The sequence below is a fragment of the Dermacentor variabilis genome, chromosome 8 (assembly GCF_050947875.1).
Source record: "Dermacentor variabilis isolate Ectoservices chromosome 8, ASM5094787v1, whole genome shotgun sequence".
NCBI lineage: Eukaryota > Metazoa > Arthropoda > Arachnida > Ixodida > Ixodidae > Dermacentor > Dermacentor variabilis.
Window position 1 is genome coordinate 44230307 of NC_134575.1, and position 14938 is coordinate 44245244.

The 14938-nt window shown below is 47.3% G+C and overlaps 1 protein-coding gene across 1 annotated transcript; it reads right to left on the bottom strand.

Moving 5' to 3' along the window:
* Positions 1–1028: 1028 nt before the first annotated feature.
* On the bottom strand, positions 1029–9798 carry LOC142591385 (fatty acid synthase-like). The gene is made up of 5 exons (XM_075703712.1): positions 9445–9798; positions 6242–6485; positions 5154–5393; positions 1671–1976; positions 1029–1090 (listed from the first exon to the last, which is right to left on the bottom strand). Exons 1-5 carry the CDS (start codon positions 9478–9480, stop codon positions 1029–1031), a joined length of 888 nt encoding a protein of 295 aa, XP_075559827.1. The 5' UTR covers positions 9481–9798.
* Between the last annotated feature and the right edge of the window lie 5140 nt (positions 9799–14938).

Sequence of the window (14938 nt, forward strand, 5' to 3'; positions counted from 1 at the left end):
TCTTTAGTGGACGCCTCAACGTCACTTTTAAGCTGACTAGTCCACTGTTCCAAGGTCAACTCATTTCCTTCATCATCGATTCTCTGCGCTCTTCTTTTCCTAAATGCATCCCAGTCAACCATCCTGAATGTGCGCTCCTTTTTATTAGCCACTGCCAAAGTAATCATAAGTATGTAATGATCGCTACCAAAATTTTTTCCTCGATTCTATCCAAATTCCCCACAACTGGCTGTCAACAGCACCTTGGGTGTCGGTCTCAGCGATTGACGAATCACGATCGAACTGCATAAAAAAGTCGCACTTTCGCCCGAAAGGCAGAGCGTGGATTGCGATAGCAAAATAGTGGACAGTGCGGAGTAAAGATAGTAGTTTCATAGGCCGTATAAACTTGTAGGCATATGCATACTAACTTAATTAACAAGCATGGTGCCACGCGCACTAGCAAACATAAGCACATCTCACTCGATCACCGCGGAAACTGACTGTCGAAACGCTGGCGTGAGGAAACGCGGCAGCAGCAGCGAGCGAAGTAACCATTGTGCTTTGTATTGCTTCGATGCGGAGTGAGCGGCGAGAACACACAGCACACACAAACGTAGAAGCCAACGACGCACCTAGACTGCCCCCAACGCAGATCGATCTCAAGATAAGGCCGTGCGACCGCGCGTAGCCGCCACGTGCGCTGTAGCTGAAGGAGTAGAACGCCGCTGCCTTCCCCCACTTCCGGTGTCCCGAAAAGTTGGGTGCCTCGCGCGTGACAGAAGACTTCGCCCTTCCTCCTCGCTTTCTTCTGTTTCGCGCGGGCGGTAGTGAGCAGCGATGGTCGGCTCCCCTCGCAGGCTTTCACTCGCACATAGAGCGTAGGGCGCGCGGTGACGGCTATCGCCCTTGGACTTTATACGGAACCTCACAGCCACGCCGACACCGACGGCAGGAATGCGCTCGGAGTGTCCATGTAGTTCCTGTCGTAATAAAATGAATAGAAAAGGTTCGAAATAGGAGCAGAGTCACATTATGGCGGCTCTCCTTCAGAAGCTCTGGAAGCAGAGGGCTGGCTCTTCGTTCCCGTAAGCGTCGATGTCGTGACTCACTGTAACAGTGGACCAGAACAGCCGTGCTCGGACTTTTTCCGACAATCCAGCAGCGCACGGGCACTTTGCCTCCACGATCAGTAGGTTCCGGAATGCGTCGGTGATTCTCGCTAGAATCTCGTGTGGGTCAGCAGCCACGCCGGAGGTATGCAAAAACAGCGCGACCACTTCAACCGCACCACTCACTGTACTACTAGCGCCGACTAAACTGAGGTATTCGGCTCAATTAACCGCTCGCCATCTACAAAACAGCGGGAACTAATGTCACACTGCAAGGAACTTCACCAAAGACAGCGCGCACGGGGACTTGCGTGAATCCGCGACGCTGCACAGTGTAGCCAGACCTGGCCATGTTTTGCAGTGCCCCCTAATGTTAATTTGAGTCACCAGTGGTACGGTCATCCTATCCCACAGGAGCAGAAGCGTGTACACCAACGAGTATATTCATGTAAGCAACGCGGACGAGGACGGCGACACGAAAATATTTTAGAAAGTAGTGTCCGCGGGGAAAGCTGTGTTATTGTCCCAGTAAATCAGTTCAGAGACGGAAGAATGAACGAAGTCTAAATATTTTATTACGTTGTGGGATAACGTGAAAAAAGAGCCGGGCAGAATTTGATTGATTTGTTGGTGAAAAACTGCTGGCAGGCACTCCATCTGCCACTGCCTTCGTCATGGGAGTGCGTTTGAAGGTAGCTGCGCTATCCCTTTTGAAGCCGCCAATCTTTCTCAAGTGGTCGATGGTGAGCTGTCGGATCTCTTTTACAGACAAGGTGAGGCCGCATTCCTTCGTAATCAGCTGCTGGACGTCAATGGCCATCGCGGAGTTCATTCCCAACTCGCCCAGGCTCGCCGTAGAATCCAAATTCATCGGATCTTGAAATCCTGCGGAGAAATGTTAGTTACGAATATCTGAATAAACAAACAATGCAGCGATGAAAAGTACAAGAGAAATTAACTGTGACGCCTAACTGAAATGTACCATTAATACGAAAATGGGAACGAAAGCGGAAAAAAGGCAACTTATCGCAGGTTAAAGCCGAGGCTAAAACTACCCCATGGCTTGGGCAGTGGTGCACCATTTGGCAACTGCAGCCGCCATCAAGTCTATTGTCGTGGGTATTGGCTGAATTATTTGTTTCTCATTCATTCCTTCATTCATTCATTCATTCATTCATTCATTCATTCATTCATTCATTCATTCATTCATTGTACCCATGGTAGGACATTAAAAGGAGGATGAAAGTTGAAAGTGTACATTGAGCAAGGTCAAGCAGTAATGGAGGTTTCGAACCGAGAAGAAAAATTCATCATGGCAATGAAGGGTTGTTAGCCGATTCCATTATTTGGTTGTGCGTAGGGAAAAGGACCACTGCATGGCTATATAAGAAAATCAAGAAGGTAATAGGCAGGAATGATTATTTATGATGATGATGATTGAACGAGATTAGCGAGCTTTTACGCACGTTAAACGACTTTAGGCAATTGTTATACTATTCTATATTAGAATGCAACGTTCCGGAGTGTGATCACATGAGATTCACTAGGTATTAGGGAGTGTAGTAGGCAGTTGTGAGCAAAGAGTCTATTGTTAGTTGTAATAAGCGGCAAGCCATAATTATATATTAGAAATAACAGGGGGGGGAGGCAGGACGGTGCCTTGAGGGACACCTGATATTCCTGGAGGCAGTTTTGATTAATCTTTTCATATTGGTGGTACATCTCACTTTCCACAATATTTTGGCTCGGCTTAGTATAACTGCTGTAACTACGACTTTTATTGTGATTCATTTTGTATTCCCGGTCTCAATAAATGTTTCTTTTTGTGTGTCGCTTTGATGTGATGAGAGACTCTAAGATTAAAGCATGGCTTTCGGTCATGTTGGGAGCCATGCCCTTTTATAATCAACAGAGGGGTTGAGCATGACACAGCAGAAAAAGGAATATTCATTTGCGCCCTGCAAAAAAAAAAAGAAAACAAGGCTGAATGTAACAGACACGAACGGAAACATGTGAATTCTCAAATACTGCGTGTTACAGACATTTTCAAAAGAACTACTTTGGCGAAACCGGCTGGTGGAATTTTGTGTGAAAAGCAATACTAAAGCGGTACGGAAAGAAGCAACATGAACAAGAAAGAGGCCCATGTTCATGTTCTTCACTTCATTCCGTGCAGCTTTAGCACCTCCCCTCCGTAGACAATAGCGCAACCAATAGGCCGCAAATTTACTGTTCTGGTGAAAGTCGGTTCCTAACGACGGCTGCTAGGTAGGTCAAAATCTGCATCACATTGCTTCCTGTTATTGTTGAACACACGTATCTTGGATATCACACATGCGGTTCGCTGTTTTGTGAAGCAATTGCCCGTAGACGTTCATCGCCCAGACCTTACAAGTAGTTTAGAGCACATACGCTGGACAGGTACGAAAGAAGGTCTCTTTGGATATGTCATTCCGCATTGCTCCGGACTGTCCGAAGTGCTGGTTCAGGGCAGTCAGCGTTGACCTGCGCGTCTTGTCGCACAGGACTGGGTAGTCCCGGATGAGGAGTCCAAAAGACCCCAAATTTCAACACGATAGCTTTGTGCAGCTTCAAACATCCCTCTGGTCGTTAGAGTTGGTACAAGTTGCAAGGGGAACGCAAGGGGGCGGGGAAGAAGGTGCAGACGACAGGCGTGAAGTATAAAGTCCTGTAACAGTAGGAACAGCGGCCGATGCGTGTGCATGCGGCAGGCTTGCTGGATTGCGAAATAAACAAGGATTTTACATGTGTTGCCAAATGACTTCACCGAAGTAATATTGCGTAGTACGGGGAAGCATACAGAGTGTATTGCGCTTGAGGAAAGTGAGAACTTGCGCAATTACTAAGCGCAAACAAGCTCTCATTAGTACACTCTCTGGAACCCAGATTGGTCCGTGGGTTGGCAACTGTCCATGGTTGGCCGGTAAATCTGGAAAACCTGGACCATTCTGGCTTTAGCTTTGATTACCTCACTGCCCGTTCGGTGCCCTGGAAATGCGGCACCGGTCATTTTACTATGACCTCACGCGATTTTTCGAGGCCTCCGTGTGCCGGAATTACTATCACTGTTCTTTCTAAACATTTTGACGCATTATAGTTAGTGAATGCAGTGACAGTTACTGAAGCAGATCCATCATTATGAAATTCATTTAAAGCCCTTGGCCCGAAATGTTCTGCACTGCATTGTGCTGCCGGGATGGCGTTGGCTTAATGCGGCATCTGTGAAGGATGTACGTATATGCATATGAACGTGTTTATTAGTCATATCCGTGGCCAGTGTGTTGTGAGGCTATTAGCTACAGCTGTACGACAAGTTAATGGCAGCGTTGTGAAAATTTTGCGGCAGCATTGGGCCGTAATATCGCATCTCACAGATAAAGATGGAGAAGTCATACGGATGTCATCATCATCTTATCACCTAATGACACGATCTCACAATAACATAGTATAACAGTCGCTTAACAGCACTTGCAAGTTTATTTTTTTGACAAGCTATGCATGGTCTAGCTTTTCCTGGATAATAGATACACCTGTATAGATTGCTATGTTCACACTATAAACATTTCCTTGGCTGAAATAAGCGCGATGTATGCCTAAGACTGTCTGAATGCCTTGCAGGTGCCTACATCCGGTAGAACCCTTCTCTTCAATGTACCGAAACGATGCGGATTGGTTGTGGCTGCTGCTCGGAACTGCCATGATTTCTGCACGAAGACACATTGTTTTGTTAGTTTTACAATTTCTTTACCTCCTCATCAAGAAAAGAAAAGCAATTTCCGAGAAATCATGCATTCAGGCATTCGGTTACCGAATTGGATTTCTGCATTTGTACACAGGTGTAGGACGCTGAGACTGACATAAACAGTCACGGAGGTAAACTACATACGGGCGCATGCCATCTTCCCTTATCTTGATGTTACGACTGCTAAATTTACAAGTAACCTTTCTTTTCCCGAAGAGTCGCGTGCTAAAGGCGGGAAAATTTTGAACAGATGCGCGCCAGGTTGAATGAGACGAAGTTCAAAAACACTATGGCAATACCGAAAATGCGTGCGACGGAGTAGACGAGGTCCGGCTTATCAGCGGTCTTGTGGGACTCCGAAGACAGGTTTGTCTTGACAACGCTTGAGACGACCGGATGGCTTTGGCTCTGGAACCGTTCAATTACATTCAAGCAGGAGCTGATTCGCGGGGGTAGTGTGCCATCCAACGTCCCCTCGGGGCTGGTCGTATCGTCAGTGGGGCTACTGTCTTCGAGGGCGCCCCACTGTATGGCGAGTCCTAGAATGACATACATAATATATTTTTTACCACGAAGCTGTTACACATCTGAACTACTTGAACACATTCTACATTGGCGATCCTGATATTTCTTGGAGAATTAATTGTGGGAACCAGTTTTTGTTTGCAGGAAATCGGGAGGAAGATAGGGATGATCGGTAAGCAAGATTTACGAAGAAATACGAGCCTTTTAGTAATTAGTAAAACAAACATTTGAAAGCCTTTTACGGGTGGCAGTTTGGACAATGTTTGTGTAGCATGTCGTTGGGCTCATATTAACGCAACTCCGTAGAAACGTACGAAGAAAAAAACGAAGACGACTCTCGCTGTTTTTTTGTTTCGTTTTTTTTTGTAATATACAGAATAGTCATTCCTACTCGAAAAATCTCTCACTCCTTTGTTCTGAGCACGAAAGCTTCCCATCAAGTTGCCAGAAACTTATACGAAAACTCCCCGGCTCAACAGAAAGCTCTGCCGGTCACAAGCTACTTTGCGCGAATCGCAGTAACCTTAAGGTGTTTGGAAATACCATTTCTTTGTATTTTTCTGTATTGCAGTGAACACATATGAACGCGCGCTCATAAACAAACTTCGTTGATAAATGTAAACGAAGCACGTCGTTTATATCGTAGATTTATTGATAGCTAGACCTCTCTTTCTTACTGCGTCGGCTGGTAAGGGAAAGGCCCGCTCACTCTGGCTATATACGTGCATTATAGTCTATGTTAGCAACGAGCGGCTACAAAGGATGCGCTCGAAAAGTCTCAAGTCCTTCCATTTGTGGCTTCTAGACTAAGATTACGTATTAATATGTGACCCCTTAAATGTCGCCATAAAAGACAGCTCACCGGGTAGTCCATCCGCGGCTCGGTTCTCGCAAATGCGTTCGACGACAGAGTCGGCGTAGCTACTGTATGGCTCCCAAGGGCTACCACAACTTGAGCACAGAGATGAGAAGACGAGGAAGTGGTCGAGGTGTGGGCAACATTTCCTAGACAGCTCGTCCAAATGTCCGGTGCCGTCAACCTTCAACTTGATGAAAACGTCGAGCTCATCGCCATTATGTTCCATCATATGTGCGTCCAGTGGTAACTGCATTACGAAAAAACAAAGAAACTTAACCTCTTCATGCTCACCAGGGTTCCACAGATCGAAAGTTCTCGTTTCAGCCATATTTTCATAATTGCGAAGCGTAGCGGCAAGAAGTTAACTACGACCACCATACGATAACGCCGTCACTACAAGTTCCTCGGCGGGAGTAGGGGCAACAATATGGTTACATTGACTTTAACCTTCCTTTAGAGATGAAATTCCGTAATGTGAGAATGGTTGAGATTGTCGCATTTAGAATTTCAAACGGCGTAGATACATCGCAAAGTGTGACATCACGGAAATGAAGTGGCAGTATTGTCGCATTCAGTGCGGGCAAAACAAACTTGGCCTATTCAGCTGGGGTAAAAGATCGGAGCCGGGAACGTTACAAGACAAGGCCAAATTTGAAAGAAGTCGCTTTGTGAAGAGTGCTGTTAGAATCGGCGAAGGCTCGTGATTAAGAGAAGTGACAACGTGGTCGTTTGCGCTGTTTATCCGAAATGCGTCGCTTTCGCAAAAACGAAACTTCTCTATAGTTGACTTCTATACAGAACTTCTGGTGCTTCATACTTAATGGCCAAACCGAATGAATAAGGCGATGTGAGTGCCGAGGCACCGTGGGGAAGATTTCATGGCAACGAGAATGACGGAGAAATATAAAAGTTGCAGTTTATCCAGTGCTGCTAAGCCGTGACCTTATAGCTGCCGCATTGTCGTGCGCAGTAATTATTACAATGCTTCAAGAGGCATCCGTTGGAATTGACATTTGCCAATTACGCGTGCGCATTTTCCTTTTCAGGAGACGAGGAAAGCAGTACGATTCGTCTTCGTTTCTGAAGGTTGGCCTCCACAGTGGGGAAGCATTGGATGGTTTGCTTGTTGGTTTATTTTCTTCTATGAGTGGCTCAGCTGGGTACGTATACTCGGACGAACACTTGCGGCCAAACTATTGCTTCTGCGTGACGCGTCACTCAGCCAGCCAATCAGCTCGTGCGGTTTGCTCCACCAGCCAATAATCGTTCACTGAAAGTGTACTCGCCGAAAGCGAGCGTCTCAGAATACGTCTCCAGGTGTGACACGACAATTTATTGCTCCTCCTTCCTATCCTTTCTTCTGCTTCTTACCTCGGCGCTGTGTTGTGAAAATTTTGGAGGACGCTTAAGCAGCGCCTTTAATAGCGGAGCCAGACAGCATTCAAAGATTTCTGAGTGCTTCTCACGCTTTTCGGTAACTTCAGCTTATGTAACCGCATGCTTAGCAGAAAACGCTGGCGGCGAACACTATGCACGAAGGCGAGCTTTGTGGTTCATTTTGTTTTTGATGGTGTGCAAGGATCCAAGGAAGCCGTGCCGCTCCTACTAAGGCAGACTTCAAGCGGAAGCTGGAAAACGCTATTGCGTTAAAAGGGGTTTGTGTTTGAGTTTGCGCGTAACAGAATTAGGTATCCTCTTATGTTCACACTACAATGCGACGCTATCATGTCTGCAAGCTTTGTGCGAGCCGTACTTTACGATTTTCCTGACGTATTTAACTTTGAGAAATTCAATAATTTTTGTAATTTCTTTGCGCTACAAGTAGGGCCTGCGTGGTTGGGTATGCGTGGTACTTAGTGATTAATTACGAAACGACGGTGGACGCTGGACGCCGACGCCAGATTTTCTCCGACACTATCACCTTAATAGTTCAAGAGCACCGCATCAGTCATTCATTGAAAGGAGCAGTGAAGAGGCGAGTCAGCTTGTTCTTCGAGCGCAGAACTTTTGTTGCTGTACTGTTGCTGCAATGACTGTGAGGGAGAATACTGACGTCCTGTGGGCGTGGAGTCCAAAGCTTCGCGGGGCGCTGCGGCTTTTCATTTTTTACAAATAACTCGCGAAGCATTTTCGAATTTTTGCGACAGGCAATGGTGAGGGACATCAAAACGACTAAAATGCGCACCGTTAGCGGTCATCGATGTAGAATCAGAACTCGTTTCGACAAAAATAAAGCACACAGTAAAACTTTTCGTAAGAATTCATGGCATCCATTTTCAAAGTTGGAGACATCATTCGCGAGGGCGACCACCCAACGGGAAAGAGGGCTGGCGAAAAAACAATTCCAGGAGAAACCATCTCAGGACGACTGACGACACTAATGCGATTAGCGCTGAAGCAATGTAGCGACACAGCGTATGTGCATGGCCAAAACGCGTGACGTTTGAAGCGTGTACTGCGGGCGAGCTCCTCTCTAACTCTTATATTTCGATACGCTGCGCCATCTAGCGCCTTCGCCGTGAAGTGCACGCGTTTGTGAATATATATTCAGACAAGGTTGTCTGAATGTATGTGCCTGATCAGTCCAGAACGAGATATTTTAAAGACTTTTTTGCAGTTGAAGAGTGGCACATAGCCAGCTGCACAAGTTGACCTGAAAGAGGTTCACTGAAGAGCGCCACATAATACAAAATGTTAAGCCTCCTTTTCTGCCTCCCACACTGGATATGAGTTGTTTAATTTTTTTATGGTAATGGTAGAACCTTCATTTGTTTAAAGGTCGTGCAGGCTCTCCAGTTATCTTATGTTTTATTCTAACTTACCGATTATAAAATTTTGACGTCTTATTTTGTATTTTACTTTGACCCACCCGATTCCTGGCGGAAACCTCAGAGTGGTCACATGCGAGTATAGACCACGAGGATCTATTTCTATATCTACACGTATACGGAGGCACATAACGAGCAACCCAAGTTTGGCGTGAGAAATGAGATACGAACGGACTACAATCCAGAAAATTGTACTGCACATGAACTACGATTTCTTGCCCTGCGACGGTCAGCTGGTCATGGGCCTGAACGCTGAACGCAATGATTAGACTCAGGGTAATACAGTTTTTTTTTGAGGATCACATGCAGCCTTTCAGTTTACTCTTAACTGACCGTGGTGTGCAGGCTCCTTGGCGCACCAAAATGACGCCGCCTCACCGCAAGCAGATTATAGATGCCACCGATGGGCCCCATGGCCGCGGCTTGATGGAAAATCTGTGACGCTCCTTCCTTCGTTGATATGTCGCTGTCACTGGAGAGCACCGTGGCTCTAGCGCGCAGCCATCTGTGAACGCAGAAACGCTGGAATCCTGTTTCTTTCACTCCGAATGAAGAGTTAAGCAGCAACTTGGGACACCCTCTGTCTATCAACCATTCCGCCAGTTCTAGAGCGAAAGTGGACAGGCCTCCAACGATGACGTAGGCCTTGCTTTCGTACAAATAGACGCGCGGGACAGCCTCGACGGCAAATGCTTGGCTAGCGCCAGGGCTCGAGCAGCCCTCCTCAGGTCGCACCTGCACGAATTAATGAATACTACAGTTTAAACTGTTGCGATGGAATAATGAAACATGACGAAGTGTAATTAACATTCGAAAAACTTTGGCTTATAACATCAAATGAAACACTCATTATTTGTATTAAAACAAGCAGAGAGGTGGAGGAGCGACGAAAGAGAGAAAACAGGGACCTTAACCAGAAGGGCATCGGGTTGGCTACCCTACGCTGGGGAAAAGGGAACGGAGAACAAAAAAAAGAGAGAGCGGAGGGGGAAGGGTAGACGCGGTGAATTAGCTCACGCACGCAGCGGAATTACTAACTTGGAGGCAGTCACACAGGCCTGTCACCCTCAAGAAACATCCGTGCACTCGAAGCCTGTGGGCCCACGAGGTATAGGGACAGCGTTCGAGTACCAGCTGAATGGCCTATGGCCGATCCTCTGGTCGTTACAATGCGTTTAAGAGAGAGTTCGTGATTGAAATTCGGGACAGTGGCATAATAAAGGTTCAGTACTTACTTCGCGGTCACACACATCATAAGTAGTGTATTGTAATCCCTCGTGGAGGCAAGTCGCAGTCATAGGCGAAACAAAAACGATATTTAACTTGGAGGAAGTCCGTGTGGAGGTAGGAGCTGCAGAGAAAGGTTTCTCTCGTGTAGTTTGCTTCGCCCTATTTTGGAATGTTCTACTCTGTCAACGAGAGTGAGCGTGCCAGGTGGCGAAGCTACCATGGAGTTTCTGCCTTGGAAAATTGGATGTAAGTGCTATGTATTTTTCATGTGACGATCGAGAAATTTCGTCTGCTTAATCATTTACAATGATCCTAAGGTGATAAGCATGAAGGGGGCAACCGGTGCTACCACGTACGATTAATTTGGAAACCGATTCGTGCTAGGAAAAAGTAAGCGAAACAGCAGTGCATTCAAAGCACTGCTGGATGGCATGGGGTCCTTATTTGTAGTGCCACATTTGTAGTTGTAACGCGGTTTATTGAGCACTCCGAAACGCTACTGTCTTAGTCGAGCGTCACACACCGACAGCCCCTCTTCTTTGGCGGGCCGGTGATGATAGTGAGTCAATAGGGCGCGCCAGTCTTCTTCGCTACATAGTGAAAAGCACTCGATCATGGGCAAAAGTGCTGAAAATTAGGTTCAGTCGCGAGTTATAGAGTCAGATGGGTTCTGACTGCCGCAGAGATCGCCAGTGATCGCCGCTGCGTTCATATTTTGCACCGGACCTGTTATTGTGACTACAAGCGCTCTCATGCGTAAAAGAACGCCAGGAATATTAAACAAAACGCGAGTAGAACTAGTTCCTATACTGAGATGAATACGCGGGGCAATTGAACTTATCGAAAGGAGCACATGTCGCAGTGAGCTCAAAATTGTGCTCAATATCGGGGTAATAAAGGTAATGTTGAAGTAAAGTTGGCGGCATGTGGATGAATTAGCTGCGTTGTGAAAAGTTACGTCAGTTTTGCTGTTTTTGTCAGCTGTTACGCAACAAATTTGGGTTTAGCTTTTTGCTCTCTCTCTCTCTCTCTCTATATATATATATATATATATATATATATATATATATATATATATATATATGCACACACATTATGACGAAGGCGGGTCCTCCGACCGCAACGTCAGTAAAAGCAGATGCTATAACGTTCGCCTTCTTTCTTCCTTTCTGAATGTTATACCCTTCGTATGATATATATATATATATATATATATATATATATATATATATATATATATATATATATATGTATAGTTTTATTAGTGAGCCAGAAAACTCCAGCGAATTTATCCTAAACCTTCGACAACGTGTCCACAAAATTGCAGTGCTGTAGGGCGAGATCAGGAGCTAAAGAATATTGTCAAACATCTACTAATTTCCTGGAGTCTAAAACACCTGCCATAAGGCACAATCGAGCGTATCTGCTTCATCATTCGTAGCAATGAAGTTGGAGAGAGAAATAGGTGTTCGTGGACTAGGTGCTCGTGGCACCCCATTGCCGTGGTCAGTATTTGCTACCCACAGACAGCCTTTTTATCTTTCACAAATTGAGCAGGCATTTCGCGAATGATTAGATGAGTGATTAGAGCAAATGACAAGAACCAACCATTCATTTTTTAGTATAGTCACGACAAGTCTAGCAAGGCGTATAACAGCTACATGACCACTCAAGTGTGTGGCGGCCATCTCAAGTGAGATTGAAAATGGTTTAGAAGTGGTGTTCTGGGCACTGACCCCTTCACAGAATGTCACCACCCTGGACCGAACGGGGGAGGAGGCGTGCGTTGAGGTGCAGTAGAGGAGCCTGCACGGTGCAGCCCCTTGGCGTCGCAGAGCTCAACCAGACATGCACAAAGCTAGCATCGCAAAAAAACAAGCACGTTCTACTTTGTGGCTGGGGTAAATTATCGTCATCGGCGTTATGGCCTTCGCCATTATGCCCCTGCCAAAAGTTTATACCAGTAGCAAGGTAGAACACGCATGTTTACTGCAGCATCAGTTCTGTGTTTGTCCGGTTGATCTCTGCGTCACAAGGAGGCTCCACCGGGCAGGACACTCACACTTGCACTTAGGCCCATCCGGCAAAACGCCCAGTCCGTCTCCATTTAGCGCAATACCGCACACGCTAAAACTCTCTATTGTATCAGCGGCAATGTGCGTCATGATTGTGTACTCTTGAGCAATTGCAGTAATTTCAGTCGTTGACGCGATGCGTGGTCTGCCAAGGCATAGAAGAAGAGCTCGGGCTTGAATACTATGAATTGTATGCAGATTAAGTTTGCAGGTGTTGCATACGACAGCTAGGCTGTACTCCAAGAATCTAACAAAAACGACGGCCTGTACAGCTGCAACGTAGATTGTATGGGCACTGCCACCCTCCCCCATAATTTGATGCAAAGTATTTGAACATATGAGAAATAATAGTCCGCCGATTTTTCATGTCGTCAGACAAGTCTCTGAAACACGACTCCTTAGAACCTGAGATGTCTGCTGTACGATAGCAGTTGTCCGTTGCTTGACATCACGCATGTTGTCATTGGCTTTCGGATAAATGCGTCCAATACACACTTTTCACATGAAATTTCCAAGTCTTCGTTTACGAAGGTAGCATGGTGTTCAAGTGGCCACCTTTTGAAACTGAGGGCGAAGCTACAGCCGTGTTGCATCAGAAGTCCAAATACAGATGTCGTGGATGTAGATAGAGAGTCGAACAGAGTTTGGAAGGTTATCATCTAGTCCTTGGAGGGCTCACTCAAAAGCGTTGGGCTCACTACACAGGCCTGAGGGATCCTACGGGCACTGAGAGGCTAGGTCGTCAGGCCACAACCAGTGAGCAGCCAAAAGATCTAAAAAGAAATGTTACGGCACTAAGCATGCCAGGATGAATTGAGACATCAATGAAACACACGACGCATGCACAAACGACACATACGCTTTTAAGTCCTTAACCAACTAGCTCAGCAACAAGTTTTGCAAAAATATCTAATTTGTAGTACATACTAACACATATATGTCTTGCCACCAGGTCCTCTTATATCTAACTCGGTGTGGGTGGTAGTGGTAAACTTTATTGAAAGCGGGAAGGGGAAAGGGGAGGTGGCTGAGGGATCGGGCTCAAGTAAGGCCCTGGGCCTGCTTGGCCTTCTCCGCTCAATACACCAGTTCAAGCTGTCAGCCGACGTCCCCGGACCTGAGCCAGGCTGTCCAGTCAGTCTCGCTGCTGACGGGGGGATGAGATAACGGGAACGAGGTGCATTCCCACATTATGTACGTGAGTGTTCCTGTTTGTGAACCGAGCCTAAATAGGTCGCTTTCCTTGTCCCCTGTGATTTTGTTAATGTACTTTGATTGTGGACATGTGTTTGTCTGGAGTCGCCTAAACGCGACCGCTTGCGTTTCATCGAGTTGCTTGGCCGGTGGCGGGAGCGCGCGACGCATCAAGCGATGATATGGGCTATTTCGTGATAAGTCTCGCAGGGTTCCTTCTGTCTCTCCTCCTCGCTCACGCCGTCCGCATCCGCGTACGAGGCTCGGGGCGTGAGATCTGCAGCCAAACTATAAGCCGCCACGCAGCAGGGCAAAGCCGCGTGAGCCGGGTTCAACACGACGTTTTTCCTGCCGCTTAGGGGGCGCCACGTGAGGACCACGGTATGCCTGTTCAGAAATTCTACCGCGGACGAAATAAGACGATTGCCTGCTTGCTATCGCTGATGGCCGTATTCGCTTCCGCATGCAGGGTCATGGCAATCGCGGTTTCCTTCACTTCCACCCCGCGGCCAGCCGTGATTGTTGTGTGTCCTATCAGTGGACTGTTGTGATCCGCTACTACCGCGGTCATAAGGCCGCCGCGAGGGTGTCTCGCTGCGTCTGTGTAAACTAATCCAACTCGCGAGCCGTAGCCTTGCCAAATGGCTTCACTGCGGGCCTGCCGGCGGCCCTTATGGAACCCGGGGCGCACGTTCCGGGGTAGGGGCAGGGCGTAAGTATGCCCCCTGACCTTTCGCGGAATTGTCGTGTACTTCGTGGTTAACATTAAAATAAGGAAATCGAGAAAACTCCCCTTCAGTGCGAAAGCAATAAAGTTTTGTAAATTCTATACTGCCAGAACTAATACGAGAATCATGTAGACCTTTGGGCGCTCACAGGCCTCCGAGACGCAACCCATGCCCGGCGTTCTTCGGACGTGCCTCGCATGGGCTCCGCGATTTCTGCTCCTGGTTTTGGCATCTCGCCCGGGATATTCTCCAGTTTCTGCTACCGAGCACCCGGAGGTGTAAGGACCTTCCTGACACCTCATCTGCCCGGACCCGCCGACCAACGTTTCACCAGGGCCTCATCTTTGACCAGCCACGGGGCCACCGAGCTAAGCCCAACGCTCGGCGCAACGCCACCTCGCCCGCAGCGCGCAGCTGCACCTAGCGTCGCACCGGCGTCCGCTGCGCCGGCACTCGCGGCCGTTGTCTCGAAGCCGCCGATATGAAAAGCATAGTCGACAGTACACTCATCTCCCAACAAGAATTTGATGACGACCCTCGCTGGTCCAGAATGCTCCAAGCCCACCGTGCGGCCCATCCAAAGAAAGCCGTTGTAGTCACGAACGCCCACCTCAAGCCCGCCATGGCACCCCCGCCATCGCTGAA